The sequence below is a fragment of the Protopterus annectens genome, chromosome 13.part0, assembly GCF_019279795.1.
Source record: "Protopterus annectens isolate FY-2018-M chromosome 13.part0, PAN1.0, whole genome shotgun sequence".
Taxonomy (NCBI): domain Eukaryota; kingdom Metazoa; phylum Chordata; order Ceratodontiformes; family Protopteridae; genus Protopterus; species Protopterus annectens.
Genome location: NC_056747.1, coordinates 864,880,957 through 864,895,956, shown reverse-complemented (window position 1 = coordinate 864,895,956; position 15,000 = coordinate 864,880,957). Strand labels below are relative to the sequence as shown.

The following is a 15,000-nucleotide window of genomic DNA, read 5'->3' as shown; positions in this document are numbered from 1 at the left end:
GTATGGCGGGATTCCCGACACATTTAGATAAACAGGCTGTCCAGAGGTGCAACACCCAACCCACTATGGATGTGGAAGACAATGCTATAGTATATCCGAAATGCACGTTGCTTTCTGTAGTGTACGTTATCCGCTCTTTAGCCTATTCATATACAATATCAAACCTGGTTTCTAAATGTGGCCTTTTTATTGATATTGGGGGCTTCTTCGATTAATAATTTTTAATTAATTATAGTCGAACAAACAGGCATCAAGTTATTTTGTTGGATAATGGCTGTATTCAAATGTATAAAGAATGCAGTCTATTATCATACGCCTTTGTTGTGTTGATTTACTTTTAAATGATAAATATTCATTCTAATAATTTTTATTGCCGATTACAAAATGACACTTGCGACCTAAATGCAGATTTGCAAAGACATGCCACTATATATCCAATCAGTAGGCAAATCATTATTTGCGGTCATGCTCAAGAAAATACGTTTAGTTATTATTTCTATATCATATACTGCATTCTCACAGGGAATACATAAAGTTTAGAGTGGCAGATCGTAAAAAGGTGTAGCATTTTTTATAGTGTAATGTTAATAGCAAGAATAAATGCTTATAACAATGCCATCCTTTTGTACAGGGGTTGAATCTCTCACTTTAAGCAAGTTGCTTAATGAGACAGTAATCTTACAATGTCAATCAAGAGACGCACTTACAACTAGTGAATACAGACAGAATCTGTAAGCATTTCCCTAAGTGTAGCTAGACTGGAGTTCTGAATTCATAACTGAACCCCCAAGGTTAATCAGGGCAGTGGGGAAATATTCAATACCCGCTTGCTATAACTCCAAAAAAAATGGTGTATTAAGAAAAAGGGCAAGTGAAAAAATGTGCAGCACGTTGTGATATTGATCAGTGAAACTTATAAATGGTACGTGCAAACTGGAATTTTACTCACAGTGTTTTTCATTATTGCTGCGCTTTCACTACCTTTCTATTTTCATTTTGAAGTTATTCATGTTTGTTTATTTGTTTAAACAGTAGAAACAAATATTTTGATGCTTTCCATATTCACAAAAGGTTGGCCGTTGCATATTAAACCTTGCTCTGTAAAAATGTTATGCTAAATATCTCTCCTGTTTATTGAATTGTTACGTTCTATGTGAATTTAAAAATATTCAGATTAGATTGCTCAAAACTGGGAAAGTGCCAATTTTTGTATGAGTAGCTTTTTAAAATAAATCTGTATAATGCATTATCAGTGGACACATTCCAACGAAACATGTGTCAGTACGTTTTATAGCTAGATAGATAGATTGATAGGTAGGCAGACATAGATATACAGAAAGACATTTATGTCGATTTTTCAGCCTTTGTAGTGTTTTACATTAGAAGCATCATTCATTTCGCGTTTATGCGAAATAATGTCAGTATTGGCAGTACAATTGTTTTGCTTTAGTTATCCATATTTTTTTTAATTAGGAAAAAGTGAAAAGGTTTTAATCTATTTACAGAAGCTTTCGTGTGTGTGTGTGTGTGTGTGTGTGTGTGTGTGTGTGTGTGTGTGTGTGTTTGAGTGAAGTTCTACATTTGTTATGCTTAATAACACGATTGGCGTGTTATAACCCTTTTTCATATTTTAAAGTATTTGAATGTTTTGTATATCATGCACACCGACTATAAGTCATGCAAAAGTTTGATATTAGCTGGGCCTGGGACCTAAGAGAAAACTTACTTGACATTAACAATATTGGTTTCTGGTTCTTATGTTAAAATGGAATGTGACAGTAGTTAGGTAAGTGGATAGTGTCAATAAATGCATTATTGCTGAATAACATTTTTAAAACTTGGGAATGAACCAATATATAGTGGAATGTGCAGCTAATATTTCAAGGTGAAAGAGTAATGTGTGGAACTTCTACAAACAATTTTGAACCAATTTCATGATTAATGGCATATTTTTCTTTGTGCTTGCTTACTATGTTATTAGGCCGATGCTATAACTTGACAGGGCCAATGTAAATAATTTCACAAAGGTAGTTCTCTATTAACAAAGTACTGATGTTAAAATAATTTGGGAAAAGATGGTATGTGATTAACCTTTTGCTTGCATTTAAAATGAAACTGTTCAGGTTGTTTAAATAGCAGTTAAGTGAAGATACGGAATTAGCCTAGTCACAGAGCAGTCGGTGTTGGATTGCTCAGAACGGTGAGGTGTAGTGTAAATCTGTAGGTGTGTAAAGAAAATGTCAACTTTTACTTGTCGAAAATAAATGTGTCATATTCACTGGATGTAGAGAATTAAACAGAAATTGCAATTTATAAGAAAGAAATGGCGTGTATACATTACTAACAAAAGAAACAAAACTGTCAGGTAGAACATCTGTAGTTTACATACAGTGACACCTGGCGATTGTTCAGCTCTGTAAACTAATCGTTTGTTGGCATGTCAGTAGCCTTTGATCAGTTTTCATCCCTATTTCCTATTGCGTCTGCGACGAGAAACACCTTAATTCCAAAAGCCAAAACGTTTGTAAAAATATTGTCATTTGTAAAAATGTATACTAATTGGCGTATAGGATTAAGGTTATGCGCGGTTAAACGTGCCACCTCGTTCCTTGAAATACAGGGTTTGATTCTCTCAGTCTCCACTTTGTTTACCCCGTGATTCAGTGCTTCCGGGTCACCCTAAAAAGAAAAATTAAAAGTACAGTTGGTAACTGTGTTACTGTCCTTGTTCGGCATATTTCGTTACATAGAGAAAGCCAACTGAACAACGTACATCTTAAGCCGCTTTTAAAAACCCATCATACAATAAATGCAACGTGAATTAAGGCAGCTATAAAGTGTGTTTTTATGAACTCACAGCGTGACCACAACTCCAACCCCACCCAGCACACGCTGTAACCATGTTTTTCAACTTCTTTGCTCAAGAAGTCTGGATAAAGCAAAAAAAAAAAAAGAAGAAGGGGAGCAAAAGGCCAAAATCGGTGACAGTTTATTTTTTATTTTATTTTACATTTGTTAACCGGGCTAGTCCATCTGGATATATGTCCATTTTCAGCAGAGACCCAGGGAGAAAAGCTCCAAGTCAAAACATTAATAAACATTAAAAAACAGAGATACAGATTAAGCTCAGAGAAAAATAATAGCATTCGCATATTTTTACAGTAACAACAATAAGCAATTAATTACAAATATAGGGTAGACAGTTGTTTTAAAGATTACCATAATTCACTTAAAATGTTAACAGCACGCATTTTCTGAGCAATGAATTATTGACTGACTGTAATCCTCAGTGATTTACAGTAAAATAAAACATTTGGGGGGGCAGGCAAAATATGAGGCAAAAATCGAATCCATTCTACAACATTCTGAACAGCTGAGAAGTATGTTGTAATGCAACATATACTCAAACAAACTGTACATACTAATAAAGCATTACTGAACTCACAGACCGTTACATAAATTATGCCGGTGCCGATATTTGAAGCCGAGGAAAGGGTGCGTGTTGTTGGAAGTAAGGATGCAATACAATGAAATAACTGAAAAGGAGTAGTTTACCCTGCACAGTCTTAAGAGCGCTACACCCGTTTGCAGTATCAGAGCTCACCTTGCCTACTGCAAGTGAAAATAAATAACTAACTAAATAAAAGATTTCAGTGCTGGGGGAGCTATATGTTGTGTAGTTCCACTCTGCGACTCCGCTTTTCAAGTCCAAAGTTCAGTTAAAGTTTGGTTGATAAACAGAGCCAGTAGAAGTTTCAGTCACCTCTGTAAACACAGCAGCGTGAGTCAATCCTAAACTTCCTCCAGCTCCGCGAAACTAGCTCCATTTCTTACTCGTCATTTGCACAGCCGCTTAACTCCCTCCCCACTTATTAGCATATTTTATATTGCTTAATCCAAGGGATCATCATGGCAAAACACAGCCACCAGGACTTAGCAAGAGAACATTTGTAAGGACCCTTTAAGAGCAACAGGTGCCGAGTCACAGACAGGGATTCCAGCTTGGTTATTAGCACTGTCACCAACATTTTTCTGTGCATTTGTGCAGCTTCTGGGCTTTTTGTTTTGTTTTTATTATGGTATCCAAGTTGACATCCCTCCAACACGAACTTCTCAGTGCCCTTCTAAGCTCTGGAGTTACCAAGGATGCATTGATCCAAGCTCTAGAGGACCTAGACCCCATGCCCAGTTTTGGAGTGAAGTTAGAAGCGTTACAAATGTCGCCTGAGAAGATGAATGGGACGAGTACCGAGACGGACTGCAAACCTGTCTTCCACAGTCTGACCAACGGACATACCAAGGGGAAGCTGTCTGGGGACGAAGGCTCTGAAGACGGTGACGACTACGATACACCGCCCATTCTCAAGGAATTGCAGTCCCTCAACACCGAGGAGGCAGCCGAGCAGAGGGCCGAGGTGGAACGCATGCTAAGGTAAGCATGCACAGCTTGTGCTGCAGCATTTGGTGCGCAAAGAAGTTAGTGTAACTTTGCATTTTTATGTTTTTACGTTGTATGGTATTTGTGTCTCCTTGAAACTATATGACAGACAGTAACTGTAGGTGTTAAAACAATTGTCAGTGTACGTACGTAATTTAGATGAAAGTGCCAGCGAACATTTTTACTTGGGCAAAGCTCTGCATGGGGGACGAAAACTTTTAGGGTGTTTGCTCATAATAAAATACCCGTAGGCCTTCGTGTTAAAAAAGTAAGCTGTCGAGTATTCCGATGTAGAACAACATATGGTCATATGTACGTTCATAAAATGTAATTTCACATTTTAATTTTGAACTAATGTTATTAGTAGTTAGTATACGCTGATAACGCGTGAGTTATTGGTTTTTTAAGGTGTCTCCCTAGGGAGGACATAAAGTTAAAACTGTCGAAGGACTTCAGTACATGAAAATAATTGTGTTTTCCCTTTAGTCGTTAGAAATTATTTTTTTCCAAACACAAGATCATATAAAAATTTAGTTACTGTTGGCATTCCTTCCGTCACACAGAACTAGTACCGCTTGTTCTGAACAACAGTTGTATCTTAAGGTCCAGATTAAGAGAAACCCAGTATTTACATTTTCCGCCTGCAGATTTTTATGTTCTGTTCTGCGATTGAAATGGGTCCTGTAATTTATAGGGCTACGAAATCGTCATTCAGAGGCTACAACACACTGTTATTAATAAAGTGTCCTAGTGGTTCTACACAGTCCAAAAACTTAATTATTAAAGATAAAGGGTTACTACCCGACCCTGTTGGCGCAGGGCATTCCCTGTTCGGGCACTTGACTGCGAAAAAACTGAAAACATTACAAATGTCCTGAGATTTTATAAGAAAAAAACTTCATAAGCGTCCTTTAATAGCTGCATGCAACAGTTATTTTGTATCTAAAACACCTCTAAATGTTATATAGAACAGCGTACGCACTTCAAAATGCCGCAATAAGCTTTTATTTTGGCAAAAACAAAATATATATATATATGTTCAGTCCTTTGTGTTGGCTGCAGGCACAGTTGTCCTGCAGAATGTCATGTTTCCACCGAACTTGTCCCACTATGGAATCTGAAAAGGTGGCAACCTTACCTCTCAACCTCTTAGAGCGAAAATAAATACTGGGGGACAAAGGTCCCGAAATAGGGACAATTTTAAGTACTGCTCTTACAAACTTAGCACTTTGATAGAGTAACATGTTTTGCATTAATTTTGTAAAGTGTATGAGTCTGAAACACAAACGTCTGTCATTTTCTAATTTCAATATTCAAATGTTTACCAATGATCTGTTAGAAAACACATTTTTTTATGAAAAACAGACCAAAAATTATGATGCAAAAGTCTGGACATTCTGCAGAAATCTGTACAGCTCATCGTCAGGAAAATGCAAAACCTGGTTTACAAAGAAACAATAATAAAAGTCCAGTAAATCAAACAGTAAACTGAACATTTAAGCAGTTTGGTAGTAATAGTAGTCCTCTGCATGACTCCTGCTTTCCATTTTATTTTAAACAGAACGGTTTCTTTAATCTTTTGCCGGTATTTCAACCAACCCGCCACGTTTCTCCATTTGACAGCCTAGTTACTAATTACCCAGACAGTTTATTATTTCTGTTCTTAGCAAAATATCAACTAAATGCAACCCTTTAATTTATTATTAACTACTACAGCTGATTTAAAACTTGTGGGCGACATCAGTGGAGAGGAAACTGCAAGCATGTAGTTCTCTTTGAGTCATATAATGGGACAAACCTTCATATCAGAACAACTATAAAGTAATATTTTTATAAACCCACTTCGTTATTTACATATGTTTTTAATAGCATTTCCCTTTAGGATAAGGCAAACAAAGCGGAAACTGCTCTGTAGACTGCCTTTTTGAGTTGAAGTCGGGGATCCAGGCATTTTCGATTATTTCGCAGCCACTTTTACCTGTATTGTGGGATTTGTTCCACGTCTGGAATGTCCACATATCCAGACAGATGTGATTGTTTACCTCCTCGGCACAGGAGAGTTGAATCAGACCACTGCGCAATAAAAGCAAATACATAAATAACAAGATTAGACGAACTGAGTAGACAAAGGCACTGACGTGTATTTTAACCTTTTAGTGTAGTGTAACAAAATTAAGACAATGTAAATATTGATTAAACGTTAAACCCACTCTTATTCCCGTGCTTGTTGTATTCTGACTGATAATTCCACACCGCCTCACTTTACTATTTTGCATTTTGCCCAGACACTTATTTGATATTATACAGAAGTATTTAAACACGGTTGCTAAAAAGGAGTGATCTGTTTATTTATTATTTTGGCTTTTTTTCTGATTTAGCAGGATATGCTTCTGCTGTAAATTGGCATGTAACTAAATTGGCTGTAACTGAATAGTTTTAAATCAGGAACTCTTTACTGAGGTTAAACACGCTTCAGAGCTGGTCTGACCAAATATTTCAAGTTATGTCATTCGAACAACATGTTAAAGAGTATTAAAACAAGAAAATGTTCCAGAAGTCAGTATATTCTTTCAATGGGGTGTTTTGAAAGCTCTGCTAATCACTCTTTTAGTGACTATTAACAACCTAGCTCTCACCTTGCTGTCACCCAAATGTGGAAGAGTATCCCTCATACTGTGGAACAAGTGGGCACAATGTAGAACTAACAACTATCCTAGAAATCTCACATCATGGTTAACATTTGTTATGCTATACTTTATGTAGGATTCTTTTGATGAAGTAATACGGAACAGTATTAATTACCATGGCTAGTCGTTAAACTATTCTTAATAACTTAGACGGACCCTTGTCTTTTTGAGACCCAAAATGAAGAACAGTCCTTGTAATGAGGTACACTTGAGAGATTCGGTTAACAAAATTAATTTGTTGTGCTCCCGAATATTGTTAGAATCTTCTGTTGTTGTTTTTTTCTGACATTAACATTTTGTTAATGAACAACCATCTTTCTGGGTGATTTACGTAATCATTTTCAAGTTATAGTTGTAACAAAATATTATACAATATTTTTAAAAAAGTTATCATATTTCTTCAGATCGATATTTTCTGAATGCTCCATACATTTCTGCGGTTAATGTGCTGACTGGTGTTAATAGATAAACATCAACAGCTCAGCAAGGAAGCATTTATAGTTTTACTCAGACATTTAAATAATACGCGTTTTATTAATATAAATTTCAATAGATCTCATTGTTTGAAGAGTTACGATTTTAAAAAGAACCAGGTGGCGTTAAATTCCAGAAGGATTGGAAGTTTAGAAGTCTGAAAGCGTCAACTAAAGCCACGTGCAGTCAGAATGGTTATTAATTTATTTCTATAAATCATCAACCGAAAGATACACAATGGCCCGCGATTGTTGAATAGAAGGGTCTGGTTATTCATTGGCAAACGTTGTAAACCAGCATGAAAAGCTCCAAACCCAAATGTTGGCATATTGTTGAACAAGCAGTCTGCTGTTTGGGTGAACAATCACTAGGACCTGGACCATCTCTTCCGAACAGGTTAGACTTTTGGGGGTTTGTGGATATAATGTATGCGATTACAAACTAGTGTTAAAGGTGTCTTAAAAGGGGACGGGGTCAGGGGGCAGCTTTTTAAGCAAGAATTCCCTTGGGAATTTCTGCTTTTGAAGTATTAACTTGACTACGGTCAGACACACCTTACTAAAATGGGGTAAAATCACTCTGTCAAATGAGCAACTTGTATAAAATTAACTTTCTAGTCGTATGAAAGGATGTAATTTATTTGGTAGCAGGGAGAAAGAGGAAAGGTTGCAAAGGGGACTAAGGGAGTGACATCTGTTACTAGTGGAAATGGCATGCTGCTTACATTTAGATGTCATGGAATCGTTTACCAGGCTATACTGAAATATTTAAGGCATGACATGTCTACCCGTTTAGAATTCAGATTGATGTGCCTCTCTTGTCTTGAACATGAATTTTATTTTGAAAAAATTGTTTGATAAAATATTAACGTAGTAATATTAGGCGCATTCATTACGCCGTAACGTTTATCTTAAATGTTTGACTAGCTTCGGAAATGTGTCTTTAGAAACTGCTGTTTATTACACCCTTTGACATTACCGAGAACTATCTTTCACATAAAATAACTAATGTGCACCACATGTAACTGCAATGGGGGGACGTACAGTATAGCGTAAATCATTTTACACTCTAGAACATAATATGTCTAAATAAGAGATCTGAAGTTTGCAATGTACCATGTTAGCTGACCTGAATGTTTACCGACTTTTAAACATTTGTAGTTTTGCTGTTTTTTTTTTTCAGTTTAAAAGCAAGAATGTAATGTATTATACTATCTTAAGTCTTTAGAAGCAACTCATTTAGAAAGGTTTACCATGACCAAGATGGCCATGTTTGTCTTGTACTTGTATGTAGTTACAAAAATGACTTACTAAGTGTGAAAATAAGTAAGGTGTGCCATAAAAATCCCAGAATTGCGGCAGCTATAGCTTTCAATGAATCATGGACAAAGCCAGAAATAATCAGGGACACTTTTAAAATATTAGTACTGTTAACTTGACACATTGAAAAATACGAGGATGTGAGTTAATAACAATTTCTGAAGCAAAATAAGTCTATAACAGTAGTTATTGTCATTATTTATTAAGTGTAATTCACTGCCTTTTCTCCCAAAGTCACCAGCTTTAGGGGGGTGGAAGAGGGACAGAGATAAAATTAGAGACAGTTGAGAGGTATGGCCCGGCAGCACAAAGTAACCAAAAGGCGTACTTGGTCCCCCCTTTTGTGTAAATGACAGTTAAAACTTAATCTAGTACCGCTCACCCTACGCTGTCCTGCGCCAGTTTGAAATCGTGTACTGTCGGTCTGTCACGCTTTAGCTGTGTTTCCTTTTTTATTCAGTTTGCCTCATGCATATCAAACCATAATGCCGCCTCCATTTTAAAAATGAACAATGACGGGCAAAACACGTTTAGCGTCACTAAAAGCGTTTTAGAAAAGTAACACTTATGGCATTCATTTGTTTATTTTGTAATGGATATCGAAATATAACCAGTAAAAGTTCTGAAATGCCATCTGGTTTTGCAATGGGGACAGAAGTAGTTTTGCTTTACTTTTTGTGCCTATTCAGTGTTGTACGTTTTACTTTTACTATATTGTATAACTTAAATTACATTTTTCTATGTTCTGTTAATTCTAGTATGTCATTTTCTGGAGCTTATCTCATCGAGTCTCCACTGAAAATGGACTTCACCCGGTTAACAAATGTCAAATAAATAAATAGTTACACAAAACGATGTCATTACATTTTATGCGCAGCGCAAGTTTAATAAAAATACAGTAAAATATCATTTGGCTAAATATTTTCAGATCCATGTTTTGATCTCTTCTTAGGAGATTGCATTGTTTTGTATGCTGTATATTATAGCTGGACACAGATTTCAACTCTAGCATAAAACACGATTAGTCCGAGGAAGAGAGCGAAGGTGAGCTGGATCAAAACAGTGATGGAAATTAAAAATAATGCAGAAAATAGCAACATATTTACAGAAATAAGTAAGATGTAAGAGGTGTAATTATCAAATGGTTTTGCATATTTTTTTTCACACATTACTTAATAACTTAAGTTCAAAACTGAAAAGTGGCACATTTACTTGTTGGGATATGAAAGCAGTCCTTAACTTTTACAAAAGTGGCATGGGAAAATAATCAGCTCAACAGAAAGTCAAGGGTTAGTGTGGCTTTGAAGATTAAGGAAAATGAAATCTCAAGTGGCATAGCAAATTCTACCCTGGTTACTAAAGAGCGACCAAGTTCTCTAAGAAACACTCCATAGTAAAATATTTATTTGAAGAGGCCGGTGGAAATAACAGAATAGGAAATACATTTTCTGGGTGAAGTACCACTAGCAAAATAATAGTATTAAATAGTCTTAGATTATGTATTAGAATAACAAGTAAGGCGTTGGTAGTTATTTGTGGATTACAGTAAGGAAGAGAAGCAAACAAAAGGTGTGATGGTGAAACTCAACAGAACTAATAAGTCATTGGGCACAACACCTATGGTGGTCAGATAGTTGATGCATCCCCAAAATAAGTTAAATCCCTGCACTGAATACATATATGTTGATAAGACATTTGGCAGCATACAGATTTCTAAAACAAAGTTTTATTAACAAACAAAATAGTTTATAGGGGAGTTTTAATTTGGTGTAAGTATGGCTTCTGACTACTTGTATGGTGCATGCTGTTGTAGCAAGGGTTTAAACTTCTTGTTGATGCCATATCCTTTATTCAAGAAACATTATTGCATCTCTGTTTTGACTGTATGATGTAACTTAAGTGTTGTTCTAATATTCGATTACTGGTGCACCACAGGTCTGATATTATGGAGTTGCTTTACATTTTTTGTCATGTTACCGGGATAACCAGTTGGCACCACAATGAAGTTTTGTTATCAGAGTTTTGATGTGGCATTTCCCCCAAGACACAGTAATACCAACACAATTCTGACATCCTAGTGTTTTTCATGTCAGAATGTAACAGCACTGTTAGTCCAGTGCTAATTAATAAACCAAACTGTTGTTCAGGTGATCGATTGCTGTGATTCTGGTATCTGAATTAGTACCAAAACCCAGCTCTAAAAATATTTATCTATCTTTTTTTTCCTGATGCCAGGATACTGATGTAGTAAGGCTTTGCATTATTTGTTTATTTATTTTGTTTATTTCATTTGAGTCCTCTGATGTTATGGCCACTTTCAGGTGAGAGTCAAGAAAATATCTATACAGAAAAAGAAACATTTGGCTAGGAAACCAGAAGGAAGTTCTTCCACTTTTCCATTAAGCAGCACCATGCACAGGATCTTCTGGTGTCTACTTAAAGTACCATCACCTCAGATGTTTGAGACCTTAGTTTGATGTCGTATTGAAAGGATATAAATGAATCCTGGCCAACTAACTATGAGATTTTATTATTCAGAGCAGTGAGTGAATCAGCTGCATCACAAATTACAATAACTCAAACAAACTGCATCCTCCTGTTGCAGTCATACACAACTACACACTGAAGGCTCTGGTGTTCTTCTTGTCTTACAGCTTACTACTTGTAAACTACATCACTAATACCACTTGGGACTAAGCCACATAATTCTGTTGCCAACTTAATGCAGTAAATCTATTGTCTTCCCAGTTCACAACTTTAAAAATTAGCCTTCTTTGGATGATAATTAATGTAATTAATCCTTGAGGTTTCTGTGTAAGTACTTTATGTCTTTATCTTACTGGAGTTCTGCAGCTTCATCAGGAAGGCTTTTTGACACAAAGATTTATTGAGATACGGCTTCCTCATGTTGTTATTTCTGAGGCATCCTTACTTTTAGCTTTCCCTGCTATCAAAGATAACATCCCTGTTTAATAAGGCTGTCCAGTGCCATAACAATGTTGTACCATGCTTCAGACATAATTTCTTCTGAAGTTTGTTTTTGCCATTGTTTAATATGTGAGAAAGCAGCTGCACCATTGTATTAGTATGTGGAATGTGTCCGTATCATTGCTCTGATATATTAGCATTGTTTTTATTGTGCTAGAATGTGCCTGTATCACCATTATATGCTAGATTATGACTGTGCTTTTGCTCTGATTACACTAGCATGCGTCTCTGTGCCAGTGTTCTAGAATAACAGGATGTGGCGGTTTCTGTGTTATGATATACAGAATGTGGCTGTATCATTGCTCTGATATACTGGAATGTGTCTGCACTACTGTTTTTATATGATGCAATGAATTTGTACCGTTGTACATTGACTTGGCTTCAGAGAAATACACATTTTTTTAATAGTATTAGTCTGATATTGTAATGTTGCTAGTCTGAATATTTGACATCAAGTGACATTGTTTTAAAAGCGAACTACTGTTATTCTGTCATTTTGATTTTATAATGCTCCTGTGTCAAAAGTTTATTATTAAGATACTTTTGTATCACTAGAAGGCTTATTTATTATTATACTGACACTGATTTGGTTAACTGCAAGTGTTTTAATACAAGACCCCAGGATCAGTGGCATGTTTGTGTTCTAGTGTAATTTGGAGTAATAAAAAATGACTAGATTAGAAACTGTCAGCTGAGGCAAAATGCCCTTATGATAAATTAAATACTTTAAAATTGCATGAAAAAGGAAACAATTTACAGTAAATTTTCCTCTTTGTAAGTGCAACTAGCTGTACACAAGGAAACAGTAGGAGGGGTCTTTGAATGCTAAGATTCAGAACAGACAGACACTTTCATTAGACCACATAACACCATTAGCTAACACTTATAGACAGGGGAATTATACAAATAGACATCCAGCAGTAGTAAGTAGGTAGTCAAATACAGTCTCATTACAATGGAATGCACATTAGCATTTCTCCTTCACTTGAAGGGAGTGGTTATAATGGCAAATTTGACAACGATCCAGCATACATAGGCGTAGGGTTGGGGGATGGGAAGTCTTACTCTTGGCTGTCTAATGTAATACAGATGTAAGATGGTGATGTCTGACCCATTTGTTAAGTAATAAAAATAAAAAATAAATAAATAAAAAAATCTTCTTGCATTAAAAAAGTGTTTCCTGGAGTGACGAGCAGCCATCTGGGATGTGATTTGAAGCTAGAGGAAAAGCCAAGTTGGTGAGCACACTGTTGTACTTGAGATGCTTCCTAACAGTGCTTGGTTTGTACTGGGATGCCATTTGTGTGTGCCCTCTTTGTCTCTGCATGGGTTTTACCAGGAGCTCAAATTCCTCCCATATATGCTGATAGCTGAACCGGTGATAATGAAGAACACTGGACTTTGCTTAAATGCAGGTCCAGAATATTGAATTACATCACCGCCTGCAATCTGCTGTATGTGTAGTGTTCTCCATTACTGCCAGGCTTTGTTTGGCTGGAGTATTTTTTTTAAATAAATACATAACCGAATTTGTTTAATTTTCCAACATTTGTTCTGGAAGAGGTTGACAGCATTCATTAGTTTATCATTCCCAGTTTTAAGCAGAGCAGGATGCCATAACAAAGATGCTTTGCTCCTGCATCTTGCAGGCTTTTCCCATCTCATAATCAGCTTTTTAATATCCTCAATGCTGCACAGCCTGAAATGTTTTAAGTTCTCATAATAATGTAAAAACAGTGACACAAACTCACTCAGCCTTCTAATAAACATATAAACCTCTCTCCACAACCTTTACTTCATGTTTTGGTAGTTGACAAAAATTAAGTCATCCTAACAAGGACATTCCTGGTATCTGCTTTTCAATTTATTGCCAGTGAAATGCACATGGAAGTCAAAAAATGTCTGCATAACATTTTCATGCATAGTGGATGTTTTGATTAAAGGATGGTATTGTAATTAATGCATTGTAGCAGTTTTACTTGAGCAGTGTTTTAGTTGTGAGGGTTATGTTGAAAAAAACATCTTATTTTTTAATTATGTTACCATAAATATATACTTTATTGTTATTATTTTGAGTTGTTCCCTTCCTGGATTTAAATTATGTCATTCTCTAGCTGTTTTGTTTCAGTGGCAGCTGTGACAGACTACATGTAAGAGTTTTAAAAAGAGGTGAGAATCTACTCACCACTATTGTACCATAATACTTAAAAAATCATACTACATGGAGAAAGCAGCAATCTTTTGTAACCAAAGGGGAGAAATTTTATCAGAATATTACAGTGGCAGCTGTCGAGCTATGCTTCTGTCAATACAGACTGACAGCTGCACCAAAACGCAAATGAGGTCCAGTGCCCTATATTTTCATTGCTGAACTGTCAATGTTTAAATTGCTTCTAAACTTATGTGCAGTGTGTGCTTGAGTATGTGTTCTGTGGTGGACTAGGACTGATTTCTATTTTAGACTGCTGTAGGTCAGGATATGTCTCAGCTACCTTTGAATTTAAAACAGATAAAGTAGGTATTCATCATGGATGCATGCATAACAAAGCCAAAATTTAGTAATCAACAAAAAACACTGCCTTAGTATATTGTACCACTATAATACATTGGTATAGTTACACAATGTGTCACCTTCTGTACAGTATGTATATTTGTTAACACATTTCAGATAGACTCCTAACATCAGGGTTTTTGTTTTATCATAAATTAGAAGAAACATTCCATGCTAAGTCTTTAACTAACAATCTATTTTTTTCCATAACAAGACATCAGAATCCGACAGTCCTGGCACACTCATCATTCCCTTTAAATTATGGCATGCTAGACTTTTCAAAATTGTAATTCTGTCAAATGCACAGTTCAGTATAGTACCATCACCTAACTAGGACGATGAAATAAAGGAAGTCTCACAGCTTTAACAGCAAAGTCTGAAAAAATATGTGAACATTAAAACAATTTGTTAAATTCACCGTTCTTTGTCTTAGTTAAAGTTACACTACACCGACTGATCCACTCCTCTTTAACTTGTTTAAGACATGTTATTGAGCAAACACTTTTTCCTTGTTGTAAACATTTCTCCATTTCATGCTTCAGA

At 35.9% G+C, this 15,000-nt stretch overlaps 1 protein-coding gene across 2 annotated transcripts in view; it reads left to right on the top strand.

Annotated features, from left to right (window-relative positions):
* The first annotated feature begins 3,960 nt into the window (after nucleotides 1-3,960).
* The window catches only part of HNF1B (HNF1 homeobox B), a 264,716-nt gene continuing 253,676 nt past the window's right edge, over nucleotides 3,961-15,000 (top strand). The window contains exon 1 of one of the 2 annotated variants that reach the window (XM_044054583.1): nucleotides 3,961-4,432. In XM_044054583.1, coding sequence (XP_043910518.1) covers nucleotides 4,077-4,432 — 356 coding nt within the window. In that variant the 5' untranslated portion in view covers nucleotides 3,961-4,076. The remainder of the gene's footprint in view (nucleotides 4,433-15,000) is intronic. The other variant, XM_044054584.1, reaches the window with a different exon arrangement.